This window comes from Magnolia sinica, chromosome 18, assembly GCF_029962835.1.
Source record: "Magnolia sinica isolate HGM2019 chromosome 18, MsV1, whole genome shotgun sequence".
Taxonomy (NCBI): Eukaryota; Viridiplantae; Streptophyta; class Magnoliopsida; order Magnoliales; family Magnoliaceae; genus Magnolia; species Magnolia sinica.
Genome location: NC_080590.1, coordinates 15,303,070 through 15,330,950, shown reverse-complemented (window position 1 = coordinate 15,330,950; position 27,881 = coordinate 15,303,070). Strand labels below are relative to the sequence as shown.

The following is a 27,881-nucleotide window of genomic DNA, read 5'->3' as shown; positions in this document are numbered from 1 at the left end:
GGAGTGGCCTTGACATTGGAATCGCGTGAGTCGAATTGCCTCACGAATTGCAGTTTCAGATACTGCTTGAGTTCTTGTACCGCTTGACATGCATGCTCTTAAGGTGTTCATGTCGTGAGGAAAGAGCTATTGCTGAAGCTCAAGTTGGAGGCTCATTCTGAAGCCAGAAAGGGTCACTAACAAGTCCTTGATGTTACATTGCATCATATACTCACCAAATTTTGCGATGTAATCAACCGCGGGCATAGATCCCTGACGAAGGGGTTGTCACTGATCCACAAGCCATTGGCGGTAAGAGAGGGGGAGATACTTTTCCTTTAAGATCTCTTCCCAGTGTGGGATCTTCAAAGATGCTCAACCATGCATGTGGGGTCTTTAACGCGGCTAAGAACTCGAATTGGGTCCACTGGGCCCCATGTAATGATCATCCAACCATAATGAAGCTAGAGCTGGGGCCTCAGCTCCCCTCCTCCAATAAACCTGTGTAGGTGCTTGGATGCCCTCATTACTTTTCCTTTAAAATCAAGAGAGAATTGCCTCTATTCACGGACACTTTTTAACAGAATAATTGTTGAACATTGTCAAATTATTCTGGTGACACTTCATAACTTGTTAAACTTGATCCCATGGAATGGTGCCTCCACCTGTGACCTAGGTTTAGGAAATCTATGGTGCTCCTACAAACAGTCTAGCTGTGACACACATCTAAAAGAACAAACAAAAAAACATAAGAGAACTTTAAAATAAATAAATAAATAAACCTTAGAATCCCAAGCCTTGCATCTATATTTTGCAAGGATGGTGGCACTAGTAACTGGAAAGTATGGCCTTGCTATCATCAAAGACCTATTTTTTCCAGATTTATGATTGTCTAAAAGTGTCCGATGTAGGCTTAAGACCATGATCTGAAACAAATTTTTTTTTTTTTTGAAAGATAACTGAATATATTAAAAGAGAACAGAACTACAAGAGAGCTAGAATCTGCTGAGGGAGCATAAACCTAACTAAGCCTCAGGAAAGACTAAATCTACATCTTTAAACCCATCCATATGGGAAGCCCATTCAGCGATCAGACATTTAACATTGGAGGCCACTAAGTGGGAGGGCTTTGATTCGTGTGGGAAGCAACGGCTATTTCTTTCTATCCACACAGCCCACCAGGTGGCCAGAATCGCCATCCGCCATAGCCGAGATTTCAATTTGCCTATTCTGACACCGTGCCAAGCTTTGAGCAGCAGGTCCACATCTCTAGGGAAACACCAGCTGACCTTGAAACAGGAGAGGATATCTGAAACAATTAGAGTGTAGGCAAAACAAATGTTATACCCAAAAAAACTGTTGTGGCCTTTAATAATGTTAACCAAAATCATTGTAGGCTAATGATTACAATTAAAAGAGAAATTCACCAAAAAAAAAAAAAAAAATCAATATGGTTAACCTACACAAAATGTGAAGGAATTCTTTCATTGAATGATAAGAGATACCATGTTCAGGAAAATCCCTAGAGGAAGGACAACATTAATTTGTAATTGTGCAGCAAAAAAGAGGACAACCAAACACGAACCTTGATGGCATCGATATTTTTCTGCTTGATATCTGCAGCTGAATGGAGGGAGGTGAACTTGGCGAGTGAAGTAACAAAAGCATCTCTATGAGTCTTCATGGACATTACAGAAGTAACATGGATAGCATAACGAAAGCCTTCAAGGCACTGTGATATTATTACTTCATCATCACTCTGGTCCAGTGGAACACTGAAGGCAGCTAACATAGGAGCCCAACAGACCTCAATCATGAATTTCAAAATTACCACATCCGTTGCAGCATAATAAACTGACCTAGAATTTGCAAAAGGGCACCAGATCAGAACAAGACTATCATGAAGTTGCAAATTTTCATCCTTACAAACAAATCATAAATGAAGTCGCAATTTTTCAGATAACCAGAAACCACACCCAAAAAGAAAAGAGAATAGCAAAGAGGCTGCCAAATAAAAGAATGAGAAGTCACTACTGTGATAATTAACAGTTCCAGTAATGCCCCATTGAAGTGTAATGAATTGTTTATAGATGGGATAAGTTAGTAAGCTTACTCAGTTTTTCGAGCTTTTTCCTTGAATTGCTCTTGCATGTGCTTGATGAGATCATCGCTGGTCTCCATAGAATTTTCTTCCCCTCGTTTGCGGATCACAATATTCAAAATACCATCCAAGCCTAAGATTCTGTTAGAATTCATTGATTGCTTATGTTGAGACACCAATTCGTCATCTTTCATTTTAATCTCATTCCTTGAAATCCGTTCATACAATGATCTCAAATACTCTTCAGGTAGATCTTTTCCATCATCAATACCACGATTGTTCCTTATAAAATCATCGGGTGACATCTGCAACAACCAATCGCATAATAAGGTTTTCAGAGATTATTAAAATTATCCAATCAATTCATGAGATAAATCTTAAGAATGGGGGCAGACCTTGTTCTTGACCATTGGGTTATGAGAATCAGTGTTGAGCAAGATCACAGAGTACGCGAGGACATAAGCCGTATCTGCACTGGTAAAAACTTTTGGATTACATTTGCAATAACGCTCAGCAAATTTTTCCATGATTCGGTCAATCTTCTGTGCCTCACCAGGCAACCTAAAGCCTTGTAGAAAGGCCCTAATTGCCTCGTCAAATTCCATTCCTTGAAAATTAAACGAATCCACATATGCATGCATGACTTTCAGTGATAAATCTTCCCTCTCTCCTAGATAATCACCAATCAAAGTCTTGTTCAAACCAGACGCTGTTTTAAGGAAAGCAGATATCTCCTCTGGTGAATCCCCCACCTTCTTAGCATTAATAAGGAAATCAATTCCCTTTTTAGGCTTCCGATTGAAAAGAGATATACCTTCCTGCCACAAATTTTTATATTAGATTGCATGGGCGTGAAGACATTTTTAGTTGCAATAGAGATGCTTGCATGGAAAAGAATGAAGACTTAATATATATACCTGAAGTTCAAGCTTGTAAGCCCTGCGTTGCTCAATAGATGCTACTTCAGAGACTTCATTTGCAGTATCGGAATGAGAATCTGATCCTTCAGCAGTCTCCTCCGCATTCCCATTCTCCACAAGAAGACCATTTCCAGATTCGGGAGTGTTCTCGGCTGCCTCTGATTTCTTAGGAGAATGGGAATCTGGGATCCGCAACTGTTTGTTCATCCAATCTCCCATTGATCTCAAAATGGACACTAAGCACTTCATTGCTTCAAGTTTCATGGTGGCCTCCTGAGGTGGTTGGAGGGTAGTGGCAGTACCAGGAGGGACACCTTGAGCAGTCTTGAGCAAACCATTGACCATCCTATTAGGAGAACACATTAGATAGAAAATGAATACAAATACAAAACAACGGGATGAAGAAATTTTAATTATTGGCAGAAAGCAGAAACCCTTAGAACTACCAATAGTTGAGGTTCATGAACAAAGCAAGAACAGTAACTTGATGCAGATAACAAAACATTTGACGAATGCTTCAAAGTCTTATGCCAGAGGAGAAACAACATACCTCTCGAATATGTTTGATGAATTAACGTCACAATCATAGTTGATGAAAATGTCTACCAATATCTGCGAATCGACACAGAGCTTGTCCAAAAACCGAAGCACTATCATCTTCTGCTGAAAATTAGGCTGAGCAACATTTTCCAGAACTCTGAGTACAATCATTGGAAAGAATACTCCAATCTCTGCCTTCAATCCAGCTCTGAATCTTGAAACCAGACTAATGAAAATGGAACAAGATAGCTGAAAAACGATCATGAGAGTGGAAGCACTATTCTTCAACAGTGACAGGCATAGATACTGCTTAATAGCACCTAAAAACCTGTATCATTGCAAGCAGATTCATCAGGTTATGGATTGAATCTAACTAACCAAATACACAAGATATTTCAAAGAAACTACAGGCTGTGGAAAGAAACGCAATCCCCAGAAACAATGAAAGTGTAAGCTGTAAACCAAGGCATATAAAAGCATGTTATTGCAAAACATTGGCAAATAAAATCTTGACTGGATTAAAAGAAACATGAACAATAAAGAGGTAAGGCACCCCAGTAAAGCAGCGACTACTAGCACAGAATTAGGTGATAAAAATTTGGACAAACTGACATCTGACTTGTCAAAAAGCATGTAGAGTAGAATCAATAATCACAATAGCATAGGCAGACTCGTCAAAAAAGCATGTAGTGTAGAATCAACAAACACGATTGCCTAGGCTGCTATATAAAACACAAGACAGGCAATCTGGTGATATCTTTAGCAGCTCCAAAGACCATCTTTACACACATTGATAATACTCCTAAAGGCCTTAAGCAGGATCATCCATGGTTTTGGCAGAGCATACAATTGACGCCTTTTCTAAAGCACCATGCTCCCTTTTCTAAAGCCATATTTTGCAGAGTTATCTCACAACTCCTTTTCCTTATCTCTAAACTTCACTGCATCCATGGTTTTGACAGAGCATACAATTGATGCCTAAATTGTTGTGACATGACATCCCATCAAGAACTTTGTGGACTGTTCCAGATTCAAGACCACACAGACATCATGTGTGATCTTAGTTTTCAAACTTTAGAGAAACTGCCTCATGTTGAACTCCACTTCAAGAAGATGATGACTACGGGCCATAATGCACATTTGGATCAAACAAGCCTTTGAAGTGTCTGATTGATGATTCTGACTTCATTATGCACATGGTTAAAGGGATTAACAGCCAATAAATGACCACCATGGATCTGAAACAAGGTCAAACCGATAGTAGAGAATGAGGGTTCCTAAAAATTGGGGACCCATAGTTTTCAAACTTTAGAGAAACTGCCTCATGTTGTACTCCACTCCAAGAAGATGATGACTACAGGCCATAATGCACATTTGGATCAAACAAGCCTTTGAAGTGTCTGATTGATGACTCTGACTTCATTATGCATATGGTTAAAGGGATTAACAGCCAATAAATGACCGCCATGGATCTGAACCAAGGTCAAACCGATGGTAGAGAATGAGATTTCCTAAAAATTGGGGACCCTGAGATAGACAATGCTGCCACAGCATGGCATTTACAGACAGAATCTATCTGATGGGAATAGTTTGCATTCAATTCCAACAATAAGGCCCAACTTGTTCTGAATGCAAGCATAGCATTGGTTTCTGGATGCAATCAAGAGTAAGACCAATGATCTCAAGGAATCCAATACGTTCTTACTGCATAGTTGCATACATGAGTGAGATTGGAGTTCTTTTTTCTTTTTTCTTTTTTTAACCGCAATCAGTGAATTACTTCAAGACAAAAGGCTCAAGACAGATCTACATCTTCTCAATTGGTCAAGGTGAAAATACATTAGGAACAGGCCTACACACATAAACATTTCAGAAATGCCCTTCGACCATCTGACAGATCTGGCAAACATCAATGCATCTGTATACATTGTCTCATGTTTGGCCAATAGTATCTTCTTCAACAAGAGGGATCATATCTCAAATGAGCTTTGATTGTTTCACCTAACATTCTTGAGAAACCATAGTGCTCTTAATGCAGATCTGCATGCATGAATGAGCTGGGAGTGTTTCAACCAGTACATTGTTTCGAGACTAAAGGGCTTAAGAGAACATGCTGGAGCATTTAAATGTTCTCAATCAGTCAAGACAAAGATGGAACAAGGAGGACGCACAAGCCAGTGTCATTATGCACTTTGCCCATTTCACAAATCTGGAAAAGATGGGCTGTAACTGGAATGCACAAAAGCAGTGTGTGCATGCCCTTAGGCTGTTTGACAAATGATGGGGACATCAAGCGCACACGTGCACTCACGCCGCCCCCGCTACGCACGTACGCCAGAAGGAGGGCCCCACCGTCAATCTGGATCGATGACGACATCCAGGGAGGACATCCTAGCTAGAAGATGAAGTTTTCATTCAAAAGAGTGGGCCCGTTAGTCAAGAAAAGCCCATCATAGGATCTCATGATCGTGGCCCACTAGTCAGATTGATTTCATATTTTAGGTTTTGCTTATTAATGTTATTTAGAACATCATGGACGCTTTAGATTTCTTTGATTAGTTTTTATTTTGGTTTATTTCATCGCTAAGTAATAGGTTGCGCACATGGCGCAAGTTTTGGGGTATAGGGTTTTCTTATAAATAGGCACCCCTTGTAGCTTTTTTCATTGATTGAAGATTAATAAAAAGTCTGCATTTTCCTACTCTCTGAGTTGTGAAGCCTAATTGGGTGCGAAGCCCTCCCTTCATCGAAGGGTTAACTACCGTGGTACGAGGCCACATCTATCCCGATTCGCCCCCATCCATCACCATCTCTACTACCCATCTTTTACCATCCCTTCTTCTCATCTCACCCCATCATCTACACTTCGAATCAATCATCTATTACAACAATTCTCCTCCCCACAACAGAATTTCAGAATCTGGCCCTACGGGAGGGCTGAAACTTCGGCAGAGCACCATGCACAAACCGTACATCGGATCGAGCTGAGATTTGGGGGTTTTGGAGTCCATCCCTGGCCGACCAGGGCCAAGGTGGCCTTTTTCTGAAGTGAGCCCCACACACGTGCAGTCGGGATCACACGCACGTACGTTTGGGCCATTGTTGTTGTCCACGCGTGCAGTACTTCTTTGGTTCATCTCTCTCCTCTCTTTCACTCCGCTTTCACGCAAAATCCCTAAACCTAACCCTAAATTACTCAAATCTCCAATTTTATGCCCCTTTTCGTACCCCAGGGTTCCTCGAATTGGAATTTCTGAATCCCTTGGATTGGGGACTGATTACTATGCATGTGTGGATGATTATGTCTTATCTTTGAGTATCGTTTGGTTCATAATTTTTATTGATCCAGCCCTATCATGTGTAGGCCTGGACCCGCATAGATTCCCCTTAATTGAATGTTTGGATTTTCATGTGAGATATGGAATTTCTATAATTGTTTCTGAACTAACGTGATCTTAAGCCTGAAATCTCGCATATCATATTTAATTTTCATGTCCTGCATCAACAAATCTGGCAGCTGATCGTGGACATCTCATCTCATCATGGGCCAACAGCCTCTGATGAGGACATCCAAGCACCAGTCAGAGTATACCAGAGGAGGAGGAAAGCTCCCGTTTCTTTATGGCTAGGTGATGCATACATGGGGCCCCGCCGACCCAATTCGAGTGCCTAACCCGTTGAAGACCCCAAATGCATGATTATGCATCTTTGAAGGCTCCACACTGGGAAGATGCATGTGGGCTACAAAGTTAGACCATTCCGACCATTGGATCATCGTCATTGGACATTTTGATCATGGGCCACGAAATAGTTTAGTTTATTTAGTTGTTTATATGTTTGTTATTTTTTTTTTGTTAGTTTATTTAGGCTAGGCCATCCGTCCTGCATCGACATCATTCTTCGATAAGAGCAAGGGTCTTATCACGACCAAATAGTTCACTGTAGATATGCCCTTTGGCCATTTGACAAATCTGGCAGCTACCATCATATCCGTATGCATCTACTATCATCTTTGGCCAATAGAATCATTCTTTGACAGAGCAAGGATCTTATCACAGCAAAACTGTCTGCTGTGTAGTTCAATTTATAGTTGTAAAAAGCGCAAGGGGAAGCAGCAGTGGATTCAGGTGCCAGAGTTGGGAAGTCTAATTCAAAATGTTATCAAGTATAAACAGATAAGAAGTGGTAGCATTCTACCTCGAGTCCGAATCAAAGATGGAGAGACACCTGGATAATGGTTGAGTTATAACAAAACGAAATTCAAGTTTCTAGGATAATTATTAAGTCCCAAAATAGATTGATTGTAATTTTTTTTTTGAAGTTCTCAAAATAGGTTGTAGTGAGTCAATATAAAGAAGAGGCTTCTTCGGAGAATGCAGTTTTGCAATCCATTTCCTTTAGTAATATGGTAAGCATGCATTCCAAGTTGTAAAGGTCCACTTTTCATCTCCTCTTATGGGGATACCTTTGCATAGTGCAGCTTGTATCACATGTTTAATCAGAACTCAGATGAGAAAATTCATAACCTCAAAATTCTAGTCGTTGGAAGGGATTCAACCGTCTGCCTTGGGCTTCTAAAAAAACCCAAGCCCAATGACGTTGGTTTATATCATTGACAAGTTGATGGATGTTGGTACCTCCCTTGAATCGGACCCTCCCATGTCTTTTGGCTTCTAAAAAACTGAAGCCAAGGGACATTAGTTCATATCATCGACAAGTTGGTGGATTGATGCAGGGCGTGAATTTAAATATGATCTGCAAGATTTCAGGCTTAGATCACACCAATTCAAAAACAATCACACAAATTCCACATCCCACATGAAAATCCAAACATTCAATTAAAGGGGAATCTATGCGGATCCAGGCCTACACACGTTAGGGCTAGATCAATGAAAATTATGAACCAAACAATACTCAAAGGGAAATAGAAATCAACCACATATGTATAAGAATCAGTCCCTAATCCAAGGGATTCCCCAATCTCAATTCAAGGAACCCTAGGATGAGAAAATGGGCAAATCAATTAGGGATAATGTAATCTAGGGTCAGGATTTATGAAATTATGTATAAAAGAGAGGAAAATAGGAAGAAACCTGAACCCGAGACAATCCCTGCCTGTGGACAGCGAGCCAGGTGCGGGCGCACGTGCGCCTGAGGCTGGCCGCACGTGTGGTGGGGGACGGAATCCAGAAACGGATTCCTAGGCCTTGGTCGGCCAGGCTTGGGCTGCGAAACTCCCAAATCTGACGTCGATCCAAGCTCTGGCCTGAGTGTGGTGCTTCGCAGAAGTTTCAGCTCGCCTGCGGGCCGAAATCTGAAAACCTGCTGTAATGAAGAAATCTAATGCAACAAAAGGGACGAATTCGAAGTACGGATGGTGGGGGAAGATGGAAAAAAAAGATGGAGGATGGGAGTGAATCGGGATCGATGTGGCTTCGCACCACGGTAGTTAGCCCTTCGAAAAGGGAGGGCTTCGCACCCACTTTTAAATTCTTCCACAACTCACGAAGAGAGCAGAAAAATAAAGCAGGAACTTTTTTTATTAACTTCAATGCCTCAAAAGAACTACAAGGGGTGTCTATTTATAGGAAAAATCATATACCCCAAAACTCGCACCATGTGCGCAACCTATTACTTGAAGATGAAGCAAACTAAAATAAAAACCAAACAGAGAAATCTAAAGCGTTCACAATGTTCTAAATAATAACAATAAGCAAAACCTAAAATATGAAATCAATCATACGAGTGGGCCACGATCATGAGATCCCATGATGGGCTTTTCTTAACTATCGGGCCTACTTTTTTGGAACCAAAACTTGTCTTCTAACTAGGAGGCCCTCCATGGACGTCGTCATCAAGCCAGATCAATGGTGAGGTCCTCCTGTGTACATACATGCGTAGGTGTGATGGTGTGCGGGCGTGCGTGTGCATGATGTCCTCAGCAACTCTACCCGGCTGCGAAGATTTCGCCACTGGCGAAATAAAACTCCTGAACCGCTATAGAATGTCGGGATTAAGTCTCCGAAGCTCCTCCTCAGTGAGCCACGCGTTGTCTGAAGCTAGGCGTGACTTTCATTTAACTAGGTATTTCTGAAACCCGCCATCCATCATGGAAATTATCTCATGGTCCAGGATATCCTCTATTTCCTCTCTGGGTGTGTGAAGGCTATGTATAGGAGGCAGAGGCTGGGATGAAAGGTCGGGAAGAGGCCATGGATCAAAGGGTAAGGCTGGGGCATCAAGATGGGTGGGCGAAGGGCCGGACAAAGTATCAGTGGGTCCCTGAAAAGCAACTAGATCCTCCACATTGAATGTGGAACTAATTCCCATGGAAGGTGGAAGATCTACCTCATACGCATTGAGACCGTTTCGCTTTATAATTTTGAAGGGCCCAGCACTACGCGCGTGTAACTTACGAACAGCCCCTGGAGAGTACCGATCGGGCCTGATGCGGACCATCACAGAGTCCCAAATATTGAACTCTTTGAAACGTCTATGTAGGTCTACAGAAAATTTGTAATGTTCATTACTAGTAGTGATCTTTCGCATGATTTCTTGATGCAATGAATGTATGTGATGCGCAAAAGACTCTGCAGACTCTGTTGGCCTATGGGACAATGACATGGGGATAAGATCAATAGGCTTCCTAGGCTTATAACCAGTAACGACTTCAAAAGGACTTAGACCTGTGGACCTATTGACAGAACTATTGTATGCAAACTCAGCTATGGGCCTATGGGACAATGACATGAGGATAAGATCAATAGGCTTCCTAGGCTTATAACCAGTAACGACTTCAAAAGGACTTAGACCTATGGACCTATTGACAGAACTATTGTATGCAAACTCAGCTATGGGTAGTACGGCGTCTCATATCCTGATATGCTCCCCTACTAAACATCGAAGTAAACTCCCTAGGCTCCTATTAACCACCTCAGTCTAGCCATCGGTCTGAGGGTGGTAGCCAGAAGAAAATTGGAGCCTAGTATTCATCATGAGCCATAGTGTCTTCCAAAAGTAACTCATGAATCTCACGTCACGATCAGACACTATGGTTTTTGGTAACCCATGCAGTTTGACGACCTCACTAAAGAATAACTTGGCAACATGAGAGGCGTCGGAGGTCTTAGAACAAGGAATGAAGTGGGCCATTTTAGAGAAACGATCCACGACAACAAATATGGAGTCATGCTTTCGAATAGTCTTGGGAAGTCCAAGCACGAAGTCCATACTGATGTCTTGCCAAGAGATGAATGGGATTGGCAAAGGTGTATATAATCCTGCATTCTGTTTCCTCTACTTTGCCAGTTGACAAGTACGGCATTGTCCTATAATTTTGGCCACGTCCCACTTGAGGCTTAGCCAATGAAATCTATCCTCTACTAGGGCAATGGTCTTGTCACGACCGAAATGACCCGCGACCCCCCCTGAATGTAACTCCCAGACAAGAAAATCGCGAAGGGAAGTGCGTGGTATGCACAAGCAGTTACTCCTAAACAAATATCCGTCAAAAATCAAATACTCACTGTTAGCTCCTGACGGACTCTCTAATAAAGACATATACACAACCCCAAAATCTGGACACTCAAAATACTCTTCTTTCATGCGCTCAAGGCCCATAACTTCAACGCTCATGGAGTTGAGTAATGCGACTCGACGACTCAACGCGTCGGCAGGCTTATTTTCTATGCCGGCCTTGTGTTTAAGCACAGAAGTGTACTCTTGAAGGAATTGAACCCACTTAGCGTGCCTGGGGCTTAATTTCTTCTGAAAGTTCAAGTATCTTAAGGCCTCGTGATCTGAGAACAAGACGAATTCTTGCGGTAACAGGTAATGTCGCCAATGGCGTAGTGATTACACTACCGTGTAGAATTCCTTGTCATAGGTGGAATATCTTTGCTTTGCCTCATTTAGTTTCTCACTAAAAAAGGCGACAAGGTGCCCTTCCTGGCTAAGTACTCCTATGCCGACTCCTGACGCGTCACATGCGACTTCAAAAGCTTTTGAAAAATCTGGAAGTCACGTAACTGGAGCTTCGGTCATCTTGACCTTTATCTCCTTGAAGTCCTTCGAGGCTGCCTTTGTCCATTGAAATTCTTCCTTTTTTATGCAGTCCTTGATGGGAGCCACAATGGAACTGAAGCCTCGAATGAACCGCCTATAAAAAGTGGCTAAGCCATGAAAGCTGCGCACCTCATGAATATTGCGAGGTTCAGGCTAATTAACGATGGCCTTGACCTTCTCGGGATCCACCGATACGCCCTCAGCTAACACAATAAAACCTAAGAAGATCACACTACTAGACAAGAACGCACACTTCTTTAGGTTGGCGTACAACTTCTCGGCCCTAAGGATCCCACAAACCCGCCTCAAATGGTTGAGGTGTTGCTCCTTAGTCATGCTATAAATCAAGATATCATCAAAGTATACGACCAGGAACTTCCCCATGAAGGGTCTCAACACTTAGGTCATCACACGCATGAAAGTGCTTGGGGCATTAGTTAACCCAAAAGGCATAACTAGCCACTCATATAGCCCATCCTAGTTTTGAAGGCCGTCTTCCACTTATCACCAGGGCATATACAGATTTGGTGATACCCACTTTTGAGGTCGATTTTTAAGAAGATAGTAGCATTGGCCATCATATCTAGCATGTCATCAAGACGCGGTATGGGAAACCGATACTTGATTGTGATTTTGTTAATGGCCCTACTATCAACACACATCCTCCATGTGTCATCCTTCTTACGTGTAAGAAGGGCGGGCACGGCACACGGAGGTTTGGTAGTTCCGTGCTCTCGAATGAAACCCTTCTCTAGGAGTTCATCAATCTGCCTCTTCAACTCAGCGTGCTCCTTCGAGTTCATTCTGTAATGCGGGAGGTTTGGTAGAGTTGCCCCAGGGATTAAATCAATGGCATGTTGTATATCCCTCATAGGGGGAAGCTCATTCGATAAATCATCAAGAAAGACATCACGAAACTCATGTACTAGCTTAATGGCCTCAGTGGGTAACTCTACGCTAGTCTCTGGTACACTCTTCCTAGCCACAAGACGTCTATCATCGAGTCTGCCTCCGTCTCTGGCTCAAAGTCTTTGGCATTCAAAATATGGAGCGGTTTGGACTTGGACTTCGACTCATTCACTTCTTTTGGGCCGCTCACACCACTCTGTGTGGTGAACTCTTTTCCAGTTGTATTCTTGGGTGGCAGATAATTTAGCTTGACCTTCTTGCCCTCAAACCAGAATGTACACACACTTGAACGACCAAATATGGTAACATCCCTGTCATAGAGCCACGGCCTACCCAGAATAATATGGCCCACATCCATAGGAACAACATCACACCAAATTGTGTCTTTATAAGATCCGAATTGAATAAGGACAAGACAGCGGTGCGAGACTGGAATGGATGTTTCATCAACCCAAGAGACTCTATAGGGTTGAGGATGGGCTTCTAGCTTCAAGCCCAAACGACTCACAGTGCTAGTCAATGCCACGTTGGCACAACTACCACTATCCACAATCATCTTACAGCTCTTTTCCCCACATTTTGCATGAGTGTAGAAGATCGTGTTGCGACGCTAGTCATCAGTGCTCTTGGCTTGAGCTATGGCGTAACGCACAATTGCGAGGGTCACAGACTCTTGTGCTCCCTCTTCCTCATCACTAGGGGTTCCGACTGGCTCATATTCCTCCTCACTATCACTCTCTGGGGGCATTACTTCTACTTGCCCATCAATAAGGAGTACTTTGGTTCCCTCTCTCGTGTTGCACTAGTGAGCAAAATGATCAAACCCCTGACACCTAAAACACCTAGTGGCCCCACTTCCACGTGAACTAGACCCGACAATCTCTTTACCCTTAGGTCTGGGCTGAACATTAGAGGAAGGTTTGTTTTGGAATCCCGTTTTAGGTCTAGCCCCAGAGGGGTTGGCCTTAGTAGGGCTGGGCATCGGACCGAGTCGGATCGAATTCGGTCCAACTCGACCAGGTCCGAAATGTGCAAGGCCTTACTCGAACTCGTTCCGATCCGAGACTGAGTCCGTGTCATATGATTCGAACAGATCCAAACCCTTGTTGGCCTTAACCGATCCAAGTCCAACTCAGTCAGGAAAACCGAGTCGGATCGGATTGGACAGGATTCGAATACGTCCATTTCCCACTGTTTCCTATGGTGTGATCTACTTAATCACCGGATATACTTAAAACTTACTATCAACCCCTAAAATGATATGGAAAAGCTGATGGACAATGTGGATAAACCAAAAAAAAAATTCAAAGCGGCCCCACATAGTTTACTAAAAGGAAGCGGATGGCTAGTGTACGTCACTCACACCAGCTATATATAGCTGCTGCAGGTATGTGTCGTGCCAAGACGAGAACTGGCATTCCTCGAGCTCCGAGTTGTACGAACAGTTTAAAGGAAATCAAAATTACATGGCCCCACAGTGATGTATTTATTATATCCACACTGTTCATCTATTTTTAGAGATCATTTTAGAGTATTATCCAAAAAATGAATCATATCCAAAGATCATCTAGACCACACCAAAAGTAGAAGCGGAAATAATGATTGTCACCATTAAACAATTCGTAGGGCCACCATAACGTTTATTTTCCATCTATTTTCCATCAAATCCGTTCATAAGGTCAAAAAGACCTGAATGAAGAGGAAAAACAAATTTCATATTGATCCTTGATCCAAAACTTCTGTGACCCCAAAAAGGGTTTCGATGGTATACGTTAATCCCCCATTGCCTTCTGTAGTGTGGTCCACCTGATTATTAGATATATCTTATTTTTCGTCTCGAGCCTTAAGACGAGCTCGTCAAATGGATAGACGGTTTGGATATAACATATACCTCATGATCAAACCCACAGCACTTGCTATCGTGAGTACATAATGAAGTTTTTAAATCTTTTATTAAATTTATATATTTTTGTACTGTTGAATAGCTGTCATGATAACTCCCATCAGGTACTTGCCTTGGGGAACGGATTGGCTACTCCCCCTGCCATGGCTGGTGGTCTGTGCTCTGTGGCCCCACCATGATGTATGTGTTTCATCAATTCCGTTTATCCATTTTTAAAGATAATTTTATGTGTTGATCCAAAAAATGAGAGGAATCTAAATCTCAGGTGGACCACACCACATGAAAACAATAGCGATTGGATATCCACCATTAAAATCCTCCTAAGGCCCACTCTGCTATTTATTTGACATCCAATTTGTTGGTTAGGTCATACAGTACCAGATGAAGAGAAAAAACAAAGATTAGCTTGATCTAAAACTTTTATGGCCCGCAAAATATTTTTAATGGTTGACCCTCGTTCAACACTGTTTCCTGTAATGTGGTCCACTTGAGATTTGGATATAACTCATTTTTGGACTCACATTATAAAATGATCAGTAAAAATATATGGAAAGCATGGATGAAACAAATACATCATGGTGGGGCCCACATAGCACCGAACACTAGCCATTGGCCAGAGTCAACGGGAGTACCCAATCTATTTCCCTTGCCTTGCCTTTCAAGCAAACTTTCACCTCCCTCTCTCTTCCTCTCCCATCGAGTACTTGCTTGCATGTCAAGTAACCTTCACCTCTATATCTCTCTTTCTCTGCAACTATGTAAAACCAATGTGAGATCTTAAAACCCATCCGAGTTCTTATCAACACCCCTTTTTCCATTTTCATTTATATTTTTTATTTCTAAAAAATTACAAAAATTTCATTCCCTTTCTAATACCTAGTACTAATCTCTGTTTTTTATCTCAAATGATATAATACTAATCTCTCTCTGTCTTCCTATCTCAAATGATCGTTTATATATAAAATAAAATAAAATACATACCATGCAGGGCCCGGATCGGATTGGTCCGGATCAGATCGGATCCAAACGGATCGAATTTCGGATCAAGTCGGTTCGAAGCGAGACTTATCCGGATTCAACCCGAAAATATTTCGGATCTGGATGAGGCTACCCGATCCTGACCGATCGTGACCGTCGGTTCTATTCGAATCGAGTCAGATCGGGTCTGATCGGGTCGGATCCACTGGTTCGGGGCTAAAATGCCGAGCTCTAGGCCTTAGCATCAGATTCGCGGAAGTCAAACTGCCTTCCCACAGATGCTTTAAGGTATTGCTCGACATCTAACACTACTTAGTACAACTGTTCGATATTGTCTATGTCTTTGGCGAGCAATTCTCTCCTAATGTCAGGACGGAGGCCCGTTTTAAAACGAGCAAGGGTGAGTACGAGGTCCTCATCAACCTCACAGCAAGTCAAGTACTCTTCGAATTTCTCAATATAGTCAGCAACACTCATGGAACCTTGTCGAAGAGACTGTCACTCCTTGATCAACCACAGGCGATAAGAGAAAGGGAGGTACTTCTCTTTTAGCGTTTCTTTCATTTCTCCCCAATGAACTATTGGGAGTTCCCTCGCTCTTTCTTTTTTTTGCTCAACCGTCGCCCAAAACCTCTTTGCTTGACCCACAAGCTTCATCTTGGCGAATCGGACTCATCGAGCATCCGATATATCATACCACTCAAAATAGTGGTCCATATCCGCCAACCAATCTAAAAAAGTTTTAGGGTCTAAGTGGCCATCAAAAGTAGGGGCATCTACTCTAACTCCCTTGAGGAGTTGCACATCTGGGTCATATTGGTCATGATGTCCCTCACGGGGTGGGTGCACAGGTGCGCGCCCATGACCAACTCCTTGGCCGCCTCCATTCCTTGGTCTAATCTCCTAACCACCTGCCTGAGAATGGGCATCTTCCCCAATGGTGGGGTTTGCCCTGAGAGAGGCCTCTATTTGAGTAACGCGATCATCAAATTGGTTAAGGCGTTGATCTATGCGTTGTTCCAAGCGCTTAGACATAGACTCAACCTGCTGGGCTAACTTGGCCATTGATTCTTGTAGTTGCTCCATGTTAAGAGTAGGGTGTAAACCAAAACCGCGACCCGTACGTGTGGGCATACACAGGCTAACTCAATCCTAAGGACATACTACAACAACTATGCATCTAAAAAAACTAAATGACCCTACAAGACTCTATAAGAAGGAGACTACACACCGTTACTAAAATTCAGCTACATATATCAGAGACTACGGTTTTCTAGCAGCTATATATGATGGATTGGATGCATGAAGGACTCAAATAAACTAAACCCTAAATATGTGGTGAATTCCCCTACAAGAACCCTAGGCTCTAATACCAAATTTGATGCAGGACGTGAATTTAAATATGATATGCAAGATTTCAAGCTTAGATCACACCAATTCAGAAACAATCACACAAATTCCACATCCCACATGAAAATCCAAACATTCAATTAAAGGGGAATCTATGCGGATCCAGGCCTACACATGTTAGGGCTGGATCAATGAAAATTATGAACCAAACAATACTCAAAGGGAAATAGAAATCAACCACACATGCATAAGAACCAGTCCATAATCTAAGGGATTCCCCAATCTCAATTCAAGGAACCCTAGGATGAGAAAAGGGACAAATCAATTAGGGATAATGTAATCTAGGGTCAGGATTTATGAAATTATGTATAAAAGAGAGGAAAATAGGAAGAAACCTGAACCCGAGACAATCCCTGCGTGTGGACAGCGAGCCAGGTGTGGGCGCACGTGTGCCTGAGGCTGGCCACACGTGTGGTGGGGGATGGAATCCAGAAACGGATTCCTAGGCCTTGGTTGGTCAGGCTTGGGCTACAAAACTCCCAAATCTGACGTCGATCCGAGCTCTGGCCTGAGTGTGGTGCTCCGCAGAAGTTTCAGCTCGCCTGCGGGCCGAAATCTGAAAACCTGTTGTAATGAAGAAATCTGATGCAACAAAAAGGATGAATTCGAAGTATGAATGGTGGGGGAAGATGGAAAAAAAAAAAGATGATGGAGGATGGGAATGAATTGAGATCGATGTGGCTTCGCACCACGGTAGTTAGCCCTTTAAAAAGGGAGGGCTTCGCACCCACTTTTGAATTCTTCCACAACTCACGAAGAGAGCAGAAAAATAAAGCAGAAATTTTTTTAATAACTTCAATGCCTCAAAAGAACTACAAGGGGTGTCTATTTATAGGAAAAATCCTATGCCCAAAACTCGCACTATGTGCGCAACCTATTACTTGGCAATGAAGCAAACCAAAATAAAAACCAAACAGAGAAATCTAAAGCGTTCACAATGCTCTAAATAATAACAATAAGCAAAACTTAAAATATGAAATCAATCTGACGAGTGGGCCACGATCATGAGATCCCATGATGGACTTTTCTTAACTATCGGGCCTACTTTTTTTGAACCAAAACTTGTCTTCTAACTAGGAGGCCCTCCCTGTACGTCGTCATCGAGCCAGATCGATGGTGGGGTCCTCCTTCTGCATACGTGCGTGCGTAGGGGTGGTGGTGTGCGAGCGTGCGTGTGCACGATGTCCTCATCATGGATACTAGTACCTCCCTCAAATTAGACTCTCCCATGTCTTTTGAGAAGCCAGATGAGGATCCCAAAAGGTGTTGGTAAATTTCAAAAAAAAAAAGAGATTTTTTTATTTTATTTTATTTTTTGTAAGTAGGATCCCACATATGTAGTCCTTTTTCCTTCTTCTTCTTCTTTTTTTTTTTTTTTTCTAGACATGTATTTGATGGTGTATTAGGCCATTCTATGGTAAAATGTTGGTTGTCAAGCAGTGTCAGCTCGTGACCAAATGGACCCTAATTGAACAAAAATCAAGCATGTTTTGGTGGATTGGGGCCCCTTGCATATAAATATAGCAAAAAGACGGAAAATGGGGAAAAAAAAGGTGATGGTTTACCCCTTCTTATGTTTCCCAATTTTGTCCACTCTACTTCGGCTCATTGAATCCCACTCAAATTTTCTGTATTAGATACTCAAAATAGGCCTAGATCTAGTTTCAAATTAGTTTCTAAGCTTCCTTCATGGTTGAAATGAATAAAGTAGAAAAATGAGAAAAAATTTCAAAATGTGCCCTTTATGGTTTTATATTTTTTTAACAACGGACCAATTCAACCTATATCACATAATGGGAGTGATCATGATGAGGACATCAGACCCTTCAAAGTTTATCAAAGACGAAGGTGGCCGACGAATACATCTTTATGGCATGATGATGGTCCATGGCACAACCAATGAGGATTTTGAAGACCTTAAATGTGTCCCTGGATTAATTGAAGGCCCCACATTAGGAGGACACACCTGTAGGATGAGTTAGAAGACTGATCTATTACGCATGATTTTTATTTTTTTTTAGAAAGCTTTGTTTTACGTCTTTTTTTTTCTTTTGTTATAGGGGTAGTTTAGTCATTTTCTTTTAAATCCGAATTTTATAAATACGGTGTTTTCTACCCTAAACCTAATAATGACTTTTTAATGAAAGCTTGGTGCCTCCTTCCCCCCTCTCTGTGGTACGTTCTTCTCCTCCCCTAGTCTCTTCTCTTCTTCTAACTTCTATTTCTAGCCCCCCAACTTTCTTCTTCTCTTTCTATGCCTAGTCTTTTTCTTTATTGCTATTGACACTGAAAATCTGAGAATTGATCTCAACCCTCTCTCAGATTTTCTAGTCATCCCTATTCCAAAAATCATTTGATTTCCTAGACTAGAGAAGTTGCATTGATTGTTGGATTGAAACCATGCAAGATCGGGAGGTCCCATCCCTCGCCGGATCCAATCCACACATGATTTGAATACGGCACCGTATGATCATGATGATGGTCTACAACCATTGCATGTTCCATTTATTATTATCTTTACTATGATGTGGAATGTGAATATTTCAATTGATTTGCTTAATTTATTTGGCTAGATAATTTTTGTGCTCACACATGCATTCTATTTTAGACTGTCCTACATCAGATCATTTCCTTCATGTAATGGCCATTTCATTTGTAACATAACCGTTTTCAATTCCATGGTTTTCCAAGAAGGGGTATGTTTCTTTCATAGATGATCCCAAAATGATACCTCCTATCCTTTTTAATTCACACACTTCCTTCCAACCCAAAATATGATACTTATGCCGGTCCACATTGCCTTCCAAAAAGAAGCCCCCTTGGAACTTCTCAATCTTGTCACTAAGAGCCGCAAGAATTTTTAAAAGAGGAGATAGGGCGAAGATTTGACACATTAGCTTTTATGAGAATGATGCAACCCTTTCATTTCTAAGCAGGCAGCCCTTTTTTCCATGCATTCAATAACCGAGTGCCCATGCCCAAGGGAAACCTCGGACACCGAATTAGAAATTGCTCCAAACTACAACCTGACAAAATCGCTGGTCACTCTAGCAGACCTCTAAGCATCCACCCCTGTACCAACTGTTCAACTTTTAAAAAGATTAATTTAATTATTTGAGACCTAATGTAGTGTTGAAACATCTAACAATCACTTTACGGTTAGCAATTTGGATATGTTTGGCATTAAAAAAAATAATGATAATAATAAGATCATCTATGAACTTTTTATTTTTGATGAATAGCAATTTTATTAAAAGAAAAGAGGATAACATAAACAACAACAACAAGCAGCAATACAACACCACCACCCAACGAAGCACATCTCACACCAAGATGCCCCTACACCCCAGACCCTTACAAAGAGCACCGATTAGTCAGGACAGCGATAGCTAAACTTGACCTAAACAGCCCACCTTTTTGCCAAATCATCCACCTTCTCATTTGTGTTCTTAGGAACAAAGGGTATGAAATGTGCTTGGACACACATACAACCCTAACTGCCCCCTGGCCCAATCCACCGTATTGTTTTATTCTCCCTCAACCACCACCATCATCTAAGCCTTATTGTCTAGATTCATGATGGAAGTTATGGCATAAGTTTGACACAAGCTGCCAACCCCGCACAACCCTCCTTTATCCGGCCTTGGGACCAGCAATGAGAGCACAAAACTCTCATAGGCGCTATGTAATAGACCATTGCATATGTTGATTCCAATCAAGCACAACCTAATAGTCTATTAAAAAGGTTGATTACAATCAACGAGAAATCTCCTTCAACCACAGCAGAGAGGAAATTAAACTCCACAATCAGCTTAACAGACCTTAGCAAAGCTGCCACCTCTACAAACTTTTTTTATAGGTGAAAAGAAATTTTATTAGAAAAGAAAAGATCATTACACAGCTAAAGCATTACAAAGAAGAAACAATCAATCTAAAGAACGACCCTCACTTCTGGCATTGGCAAAGACTTTCAAGACCATAGCCCAAAAGCTAACAAGACATTTAACTCTTTCCACAGCATGGACAGCTGATTCACATTTGTTGTTGAAGGTATGGTTATTCCTTCCCTTAAAAGCCCAAGCAGTAGCCACAAAGCATAACCTCCATAAAGTCTTCCCTTTATGGCCCCAAAAGCCTTGCCTCCAAGCCACAACAGCCTGATCGATGGATCTTGCATTGATCATGCGACATTGAATTGGCAAAAACACCATCCTCATACAGCAATGAAAAGGAGCAACGGATGAATACAATATTGGCACACTCAGCATTCCTCGACCAAATGCAACCACTAACCAAAACCATATTTCTGCATCAAACACAATCAAACGCTAAGATTCTGTCACACCCAACTACACAAAAGCAACGATCCTAGGAAGCACCTACAATTTCCAAAGCAAGCTGTACAGACAAATACATCCCCCGAACCCAAAAGTTTCCACTAAATAGTTTTAAAGATCATTCGCAAACTAGAGATGTGGAATTGCCATGTTGCCCACATGAAAGGATTTAATGAAACCCAAAGAATCAGCTCGAACAATCGGCTCAAAGCTTCGCCTATGATGGTAAAGAGAAGAGGAGAGTGGATCGCCTTGATGCAGATACGGCCGCTCTTGAAAAGAACTTTTAGCAAGCCATTTAGAATGGATAACAAAGCGAGCAGATGAAAGACATCCCCCTTCTTTTGAAGAAAGAGAGACATCCATTGATCTCCAATCTCCATGTATAATCTAAGACCATGCAAGCAAGAATGCAATTTAGGAAATTCCAATGTACATGGTCATATATTTTCTCCATAACAAATTTGCAAAGGAATCCCACCTCAGCACTATTGTGCCTTGAATCTAAGCAATCATTAGCAATTAGCACACCATCTACAATTATCATCCTTTTGTACATGCCCTTTGAATGGGCAGAATAGTGTCTCCCATGACCTCATTCAGTCTTGATGCAAGCACTTCCAAAATAATTTCGCAAGGACTAGTGACGAAGCTTATTGAGCGGACATATGAGACCTCCATTCAGCTCAGAATATTCCGGGTAGTATTGTACTGAATAAAGATTTACAGAACGCTAGCAACACTTTTGTTTTATGTGGGCTCTAGTGAAATACAAGTCAAAACACTTCGACTCTTCTTCTGGAGTCGAGAGTAGACCTGGACCTTGGACTCCTCTTAGTTGTTTCAGATAATTTCGAGAGCTTTAGCAGAGATTTGGGAAGTTTTTGCAGCAGAGCTTTCTTCCACTTCACTTCTCTCTTGCTCTCTCATTGTTGTCTTCTGATGTCTGATCCCTCCTCAACAGGGAGAATAACCTCTATTGATGGGCTGCAATGACCTAAGGTAGTTGTAACCGCCGCAACAAAGGATTTGTTGCTGGATCCAACAATCTGTTTGTTGTTGTTGATTTGCTACAATCCTCTGTTGCTATTACCTTGTTGCAACCGAGAACCATGCAGCATTTCTGTTGTTGCAGCTGATATAGAAGCTATCTTTGGTGTATAGTTTAACTGTTGGATTTCATCCATGATCCGTAACAAGCAGCAGAAAATGTCTTCTAACAGTATGGCTAATCTTGAACATTGCATGCATGTATTGGCTCTGCTTGGATGGTGCGATCTTAGCCATTGGTGTGTCAAGCTTTGGCCTAATCTGTTTGATGATCCAGATTGCATGGGTCATATCACTTTGATCTGATCTGTTGTTACGAGACCATAAGCTCTTGTTGCATAGACTGCACTTTGATTTGTTGCATGAAGAAGAAGTTTGACGACGCTAGAGCTTGTGTCTCCTATTCTTGAACATTATTGGAGGGATCAACCAATCGATGTTGTTAGGAAGAACCATCTTCGACATATTGATGTTGTTCACCGTATCAATGTCATTTGGCAGCACCGTATCAACCTGGAACACCATCTTGTTGCTGCTTGTACCCATCGATGACAAACATTTTTTTTAGTGTCGACAACCTCCCTGGAGGCATCATTTTTTGGAGAAGGCACAATAAAGGTTACATCGATGATCTTACAAATGTGTCTCCTTTCATTAAGTTCTTTGAACATCTATAGGATGCTGTCTATAATGAGCTCTCAATTCTTTTAAAAGAAAACAAGGATAAAACCTTCAGGTTTTGGGGCTTTATCATTTCCGATTTTCGATATAGAATTTCCTCCCCATAACACTTCCTTTCAAGCACAAAAATTCTATCATCCAACGGAGTCTCAAAAGCTAGATCATCCAGGCAGAGAGGGTCTCCAAACATTCTCCAACATAAAATGGTTTTTGAGGTGCTTCATAATCACCTTGCCTACCTCCTGAGATTTATGAACAATCTTGTCCTCGACTTGAAGAGAGTGAACAAAGGAGAAGAAAGATTGATGTCAAGTGGGCAGCTGGACGTATAACTTTTGCCAATAAATCATTAGAATACTTGCTTTGACTATGAATAGAAAAAAAAGATTCGTAACCGAATTAGCTGGGACAAGGCTGCAAATTGCAATGACGATGATGTCAACAAAGTATACTAGGGCAATTAAAATGCAAGCACCAAAAAGACACATGTAGGCGGTTGTGGATCTAATTGTCCATGGTCAAGAGGCAAATGTTTCAGATATAGAGTTTTCTAGAGGGGAAGGCACTGCTTAACAGAGAGAGGATGCCAGCTAGAGAACTATTTGCTATGACACCCACATACAGATACTAATACAGAACAATGTTGACAAGGATACAGGTTCCCATTCTCAAAATCTTGGGCATGCCTGCAGATATAGATATCATTTTCATAACATGCCATTTGTTTAGTTTAATCCTTTGCCTTATAGTTTTATTAAACAAAGCATTGAGTTCTAGCATGTATTTTCTTTAAATGGAAGTATTGACCTTTTGCAGGGTTTTTGCAGTGATGCATTTTAAAACATTACTTCTACGTAATAAAAAAGAATTGTTAGGAGTTTCAAAACAACCAATCACATATAATATCCAGATTTGGAAATGGGAAAAACTTTTTTTTTCCTGAAAGGAACATAGTTTTATTGGAAGAGCACTGAACAAGCGCAAAAGCTTACAACCCACTAAAAGAAAGGGGAGGGGGAAAAAAGCATTGCATACAACTCACTCAAAGGAAAAGAAAATTTTAAATCTTTTAGAGTGTATATACAAAAGATCCAACCTGCCACACAATTCATTGCCCTTCCAACCACAAGGGACAAAGAGGAACTCAAATTGTTAAAGTATCTCCCATTCCTTTTGCCCCAAATCGTCCGAAGTCCAGCTAACAAGGATAACCTTCACACAAAGCCCGTTCTTGCTTCCCTAGCTTCACCCTATGCCAAGAAGTTAGCAACACTTCCGCAATGCCCAGCATCACCCATGAAATATCAAAAGCTTCAAGGAAGCTAGACCAAATCTCATGAGCAAAGGGGCAATGAATGAACAAGTGATCCACTGACTCCAAGTCCCTAATGCACATAATACAAACATTTGGAATAATCATTGCCCTTTTTTAGAGGTTGTCAATAGTCAATACTCGCTTCCTCCCTACTAGACATGCAAACACCGCCACTTTCAGAGGAGCTCCATATTTCCATGCAAAAGATGTCTTCGCACTCTCGCCGTCCTCTTGAGAGTTGCTAAGCATCTTGAAAAAAGATCAAACCTAAAAGCTTCCTGAAGCCTCCTTAAGCCACCTCATCAGGTCTCTCTCCCCCTCCGATGAAGGAGCTGGATACTTCTTAAGAGCATGACAAGGTCTTGGATCTCCTCATCAGAAAGGTTCCCTCTGCATGGGCAACCACGCCTTCACACCATCACCACTCGAGTAGCACCTTGAAACCGGAAGATCAATTTCTACCATATTCTAGGAAGTCTTGGAAATACATCCTAAAGAGGAGATTCTGCCACCCACACGTCCTTCCAAAACCAAATTTTCTCCCCATTACCTAGAGAAAACCCAATCCCCCCTTAAGACTCAGAAACGGCTCCCCACCCAACTAGATGGAATTTCTTCTTTTCCTCTGATCCTTGCCACAAAAAGTTTCTTCAAAGTCTTTCCAATCATATTCATACTAACACCAATTTGGGACACTTAAAGAGGAATATAATGTAGAGAGGCATATTTGAAAGGGCTGCTTTAATGAGAGTTAACCGACCTCCCAACGATAGATATTTGCTTCTCCACCCCGATAGTTTCCATTCCAATCTCTCCACATGAAGCGAAGAAGACTTCGGTGCAAGAGGGACACATGAAGTGAGAGAGGGGAGCAGCACCTACAGTAGAAGCTTCACGCAACTAATCCTAGCTCACAAAGCAAAGTTTTGGTTTAAAAACATCCATTGTTCTAGAAGAAAAAAAAAATGTTATTGCAGAATGAATGAATGAAAAAACATCTGCGAAAACCTTGACCATTGAATTTTAATCCAATGTCCGCTGCTAGATTGAATGATGTCAACAAATACGACCCCATGATGCAAGCCCACGGCCCACTTAGGGCCCATCATATGCTGATTTTGGATTGTTTATTTATAGATTTGAGATCTAAATATCACGAGCAAAATTTTACTATTTGTGGGAGATATGGGGGAATCTGACCGATGATATGGGAGCTGATTTAAGATGTGAATAAAAATTTTGAGAATTATTTCCTAAATTTGTTTTTATTATCTTAGGTAGATTAGATTGATTTGAAACGGGGGGGAGGGGGAAGATAAATTCCAAAATTTTCTGAGTGAGTTATTTTTAAGTATCGTAGGAAGTTTGATCTAAATAAATTATTTCTCCCTCTATACTAAAATATTATTGTGGGTGTACTCTTGTCTATTTCTTTACGATTCAGGTGTCAAGATCTCATTGACTCAATAACTGGGTTGTCGTAGTCATTAGATGAAAAAGATCTTGTGCAATGAGATGTAATTGAATCCAATTACCCTTGTAAGCTGGTATAATACTTAGAGAAAACATGTTGATGTTCTATCAGAGTATGACATACACATGCACGTTGAAATGGCACAAGTGGCATAGACGTAAGTCAACCCTAACAGTCCAAATAGTGGCCACATTGTAGATAGCGCATCTGCCAAAATAGATTATTGAATAATCTCTAACTCTAATTCATTGACATTTGGTTGTTGAATTAGAACAACTGACCGTTTTCAAATCAATCCCCCATTTTATGCCCACCAATCGGACAGTTAGGCTCATTCACTCATACTCATAGCCAGTTTTTGGTTATCATCGATCAACAATTGGCCCCACATTTGGATAGGTTGGATTGAATGGTATATACACCATGAGTACAGACTGGTATGCATGCATATGGAAAGTAATACCACAATGTCATTTAAGCTGAAAGACATTTTTAATTACATAACGATTTTCATACTGCAAGTCTATTCCACCACACTACACAACATATATGCACAAATAAACAAATTCAAAATGCAATGTATGCGTATTACCACATAAATTTCAAGGAACAAGTTGACTCGCATGTCGAAAAGCTCGAGCAGAGATAAAGAAGATGACCAGATATAATTTCAAATAGAAAGAGCTCAATACATAAACAGAATAAATTAACCAAATACCTATCGCTCGTCCTAAAGATAGCTCCCGCATTCTCCAGCAAAATCTTCAGCAGCTCCAAAGCAACGATCTTCCCACGCATCAGAGATGGATCTGCCAACGCCTCCTTGGGTGGCGTCTTCATCGACAGCTTACAAAGTGCTCTAAACACTAAGAACGCATCCCGTCTCAGCTTATTCCCAATCTGAACTTCCAAATCATCATCCCTATCTGTCTCTCCGTCTGCCAATTCCCCCTTCCGCCCTTCTAATGCTGTCTTATACATGCTAATCTCCCAATACTTTGCATCCAGCATGTCCTTATCTGTCGAATCCAGCAGATCCGCGGGATTTGTTGTTTCGACTGCTGTCGACTCAAATGCACCATCATGGCCCCCCAACGAAGATTTCGACAATGGCGTTGGATTTAAGACCACATCAATGTCCTGCATGATCTTAGTGATGAAGCCCTGCACGAACTGCGTCATGTTGACATCAGTGCCCGACTTCTCAGCAGGTTCCATCAGCTCCGCCACGACAATTGGCTGGATTGGCACAGTCGATGAATCAGCCTCCATCCGCCGGAACACAATCACCAGCATCTGGATCAGGGATGCCTTCGCAGTCGTTTGGTTGACGACATTCTTGCTGCCCAGGTATATGTCGTAGCACGTTCGCACGATCTGCAGGAGACAGTCGCCGTGGATTCGCAGCGACATCGAGGTGACAGCTGAGAGCAGGGTCTTAAGGACCATGAGCTCAACGGCGTCATCGCTGAGATCATGGCACTTGCAGACAGACTCGATCAGGCGGGAGAGTAGCTTGGAGTCGGGCCCACCAGACGGATCAGCCTCACCACGGATGTAGGTGTAGGCAATGAGCTTCTGGATGCAGTCGAGGGCGGGATCAGCGATCTTGAGGAAACCAGATCCGGCGGCAGCGATCAGAGGGCTGAGGATGGTTTCAGAGTCGGCCAGAGAGAGCTGGGTGGGCCCGTCATGGAGAGGGCCAGGGATGGAGAAATCGTCTGGGGACGAAGGAGAGGAAGGGGTGGAGGGAGGGGTATTTTGGGAAGGAGAAGCATTTTCGGAAGGAGGAGTAAAAGGGGAAGATAGACGGTCGATGACGGATTTGCATTGGTGGGCTAGCTTGTTGTGCTTGCGCCATGAAGCGTTCTTGATGATCTTGTCGAGGGCTGGGATTATGACCAGGCTCAGACGGGAATCGGCTTCCGAAGAAGCCATTCCCGAAGTAGCAGAGTGGAATAGATCAGATCAAGGAAGAGAAGAGGGGCATTTTGGTAAAGAGATATGAGAGTGTGCAGTATGCGGGTTTGGGGTTTTTTGTGCGGGTAGGATTTGGATGGGATTCTAGTGATGGCTATCTCTCCGTTGCTCGCTCGATCTATGCTGGCTCGCCTCGCCTTCTCGCTCGATGCTTGCAAGTGGGAAGGAAGAAAGGAAGGAAGGGGTTAAGGCCGTGTCGGGTTTTGGGAACCGTTTACCGAATCGAAACTCAGTGTGGAT

The 27,881-nt window shown here is 41.9% G+C and overlaps 1 protein-coding gene across 1 annotated transcript in view; it reads right to left on the bottom strand.

Annotated features, from left to right (window-relative positions):
* LOC131234012 (brefeldin A-inhibited guanine nucleotide-exchange protein 2-like) overlaps nt 1-27,881 on the bottom strand; it is a 46,335-nt gene extending 18,454 nt beyond the window's left edge. Inside the window, exons 1-6 of the mRNA XM_058230962.1 lie at nt 26,380-27,881; nt 3,551-3,868; nt 2,998-3,346; nt 2,476-2,898; nt 2,093-2,385; nt 1,565-1,838 (exon numbers count right to left, since the gene is read on the bottom strand). Of these exons, the coding sequence (XP_058086945.1) occupies nt 1,565-1,838; nt 2,093-2,385; nt 2,476-2,898; nt 2,998-3,346; nt 3,551-3,868; nt 26,380-27,599 (2,877 nt within the window). The 5' untranslated portion in view covers nt 27,600-27,881. The remainder of the gene's footprint in view (nt 1-1,564; nt 1,839-2,092; nt 2,386-2,475; nt 2,899-2,997; nt 3,347-3,550; nt 3,869-26,379) is intronic.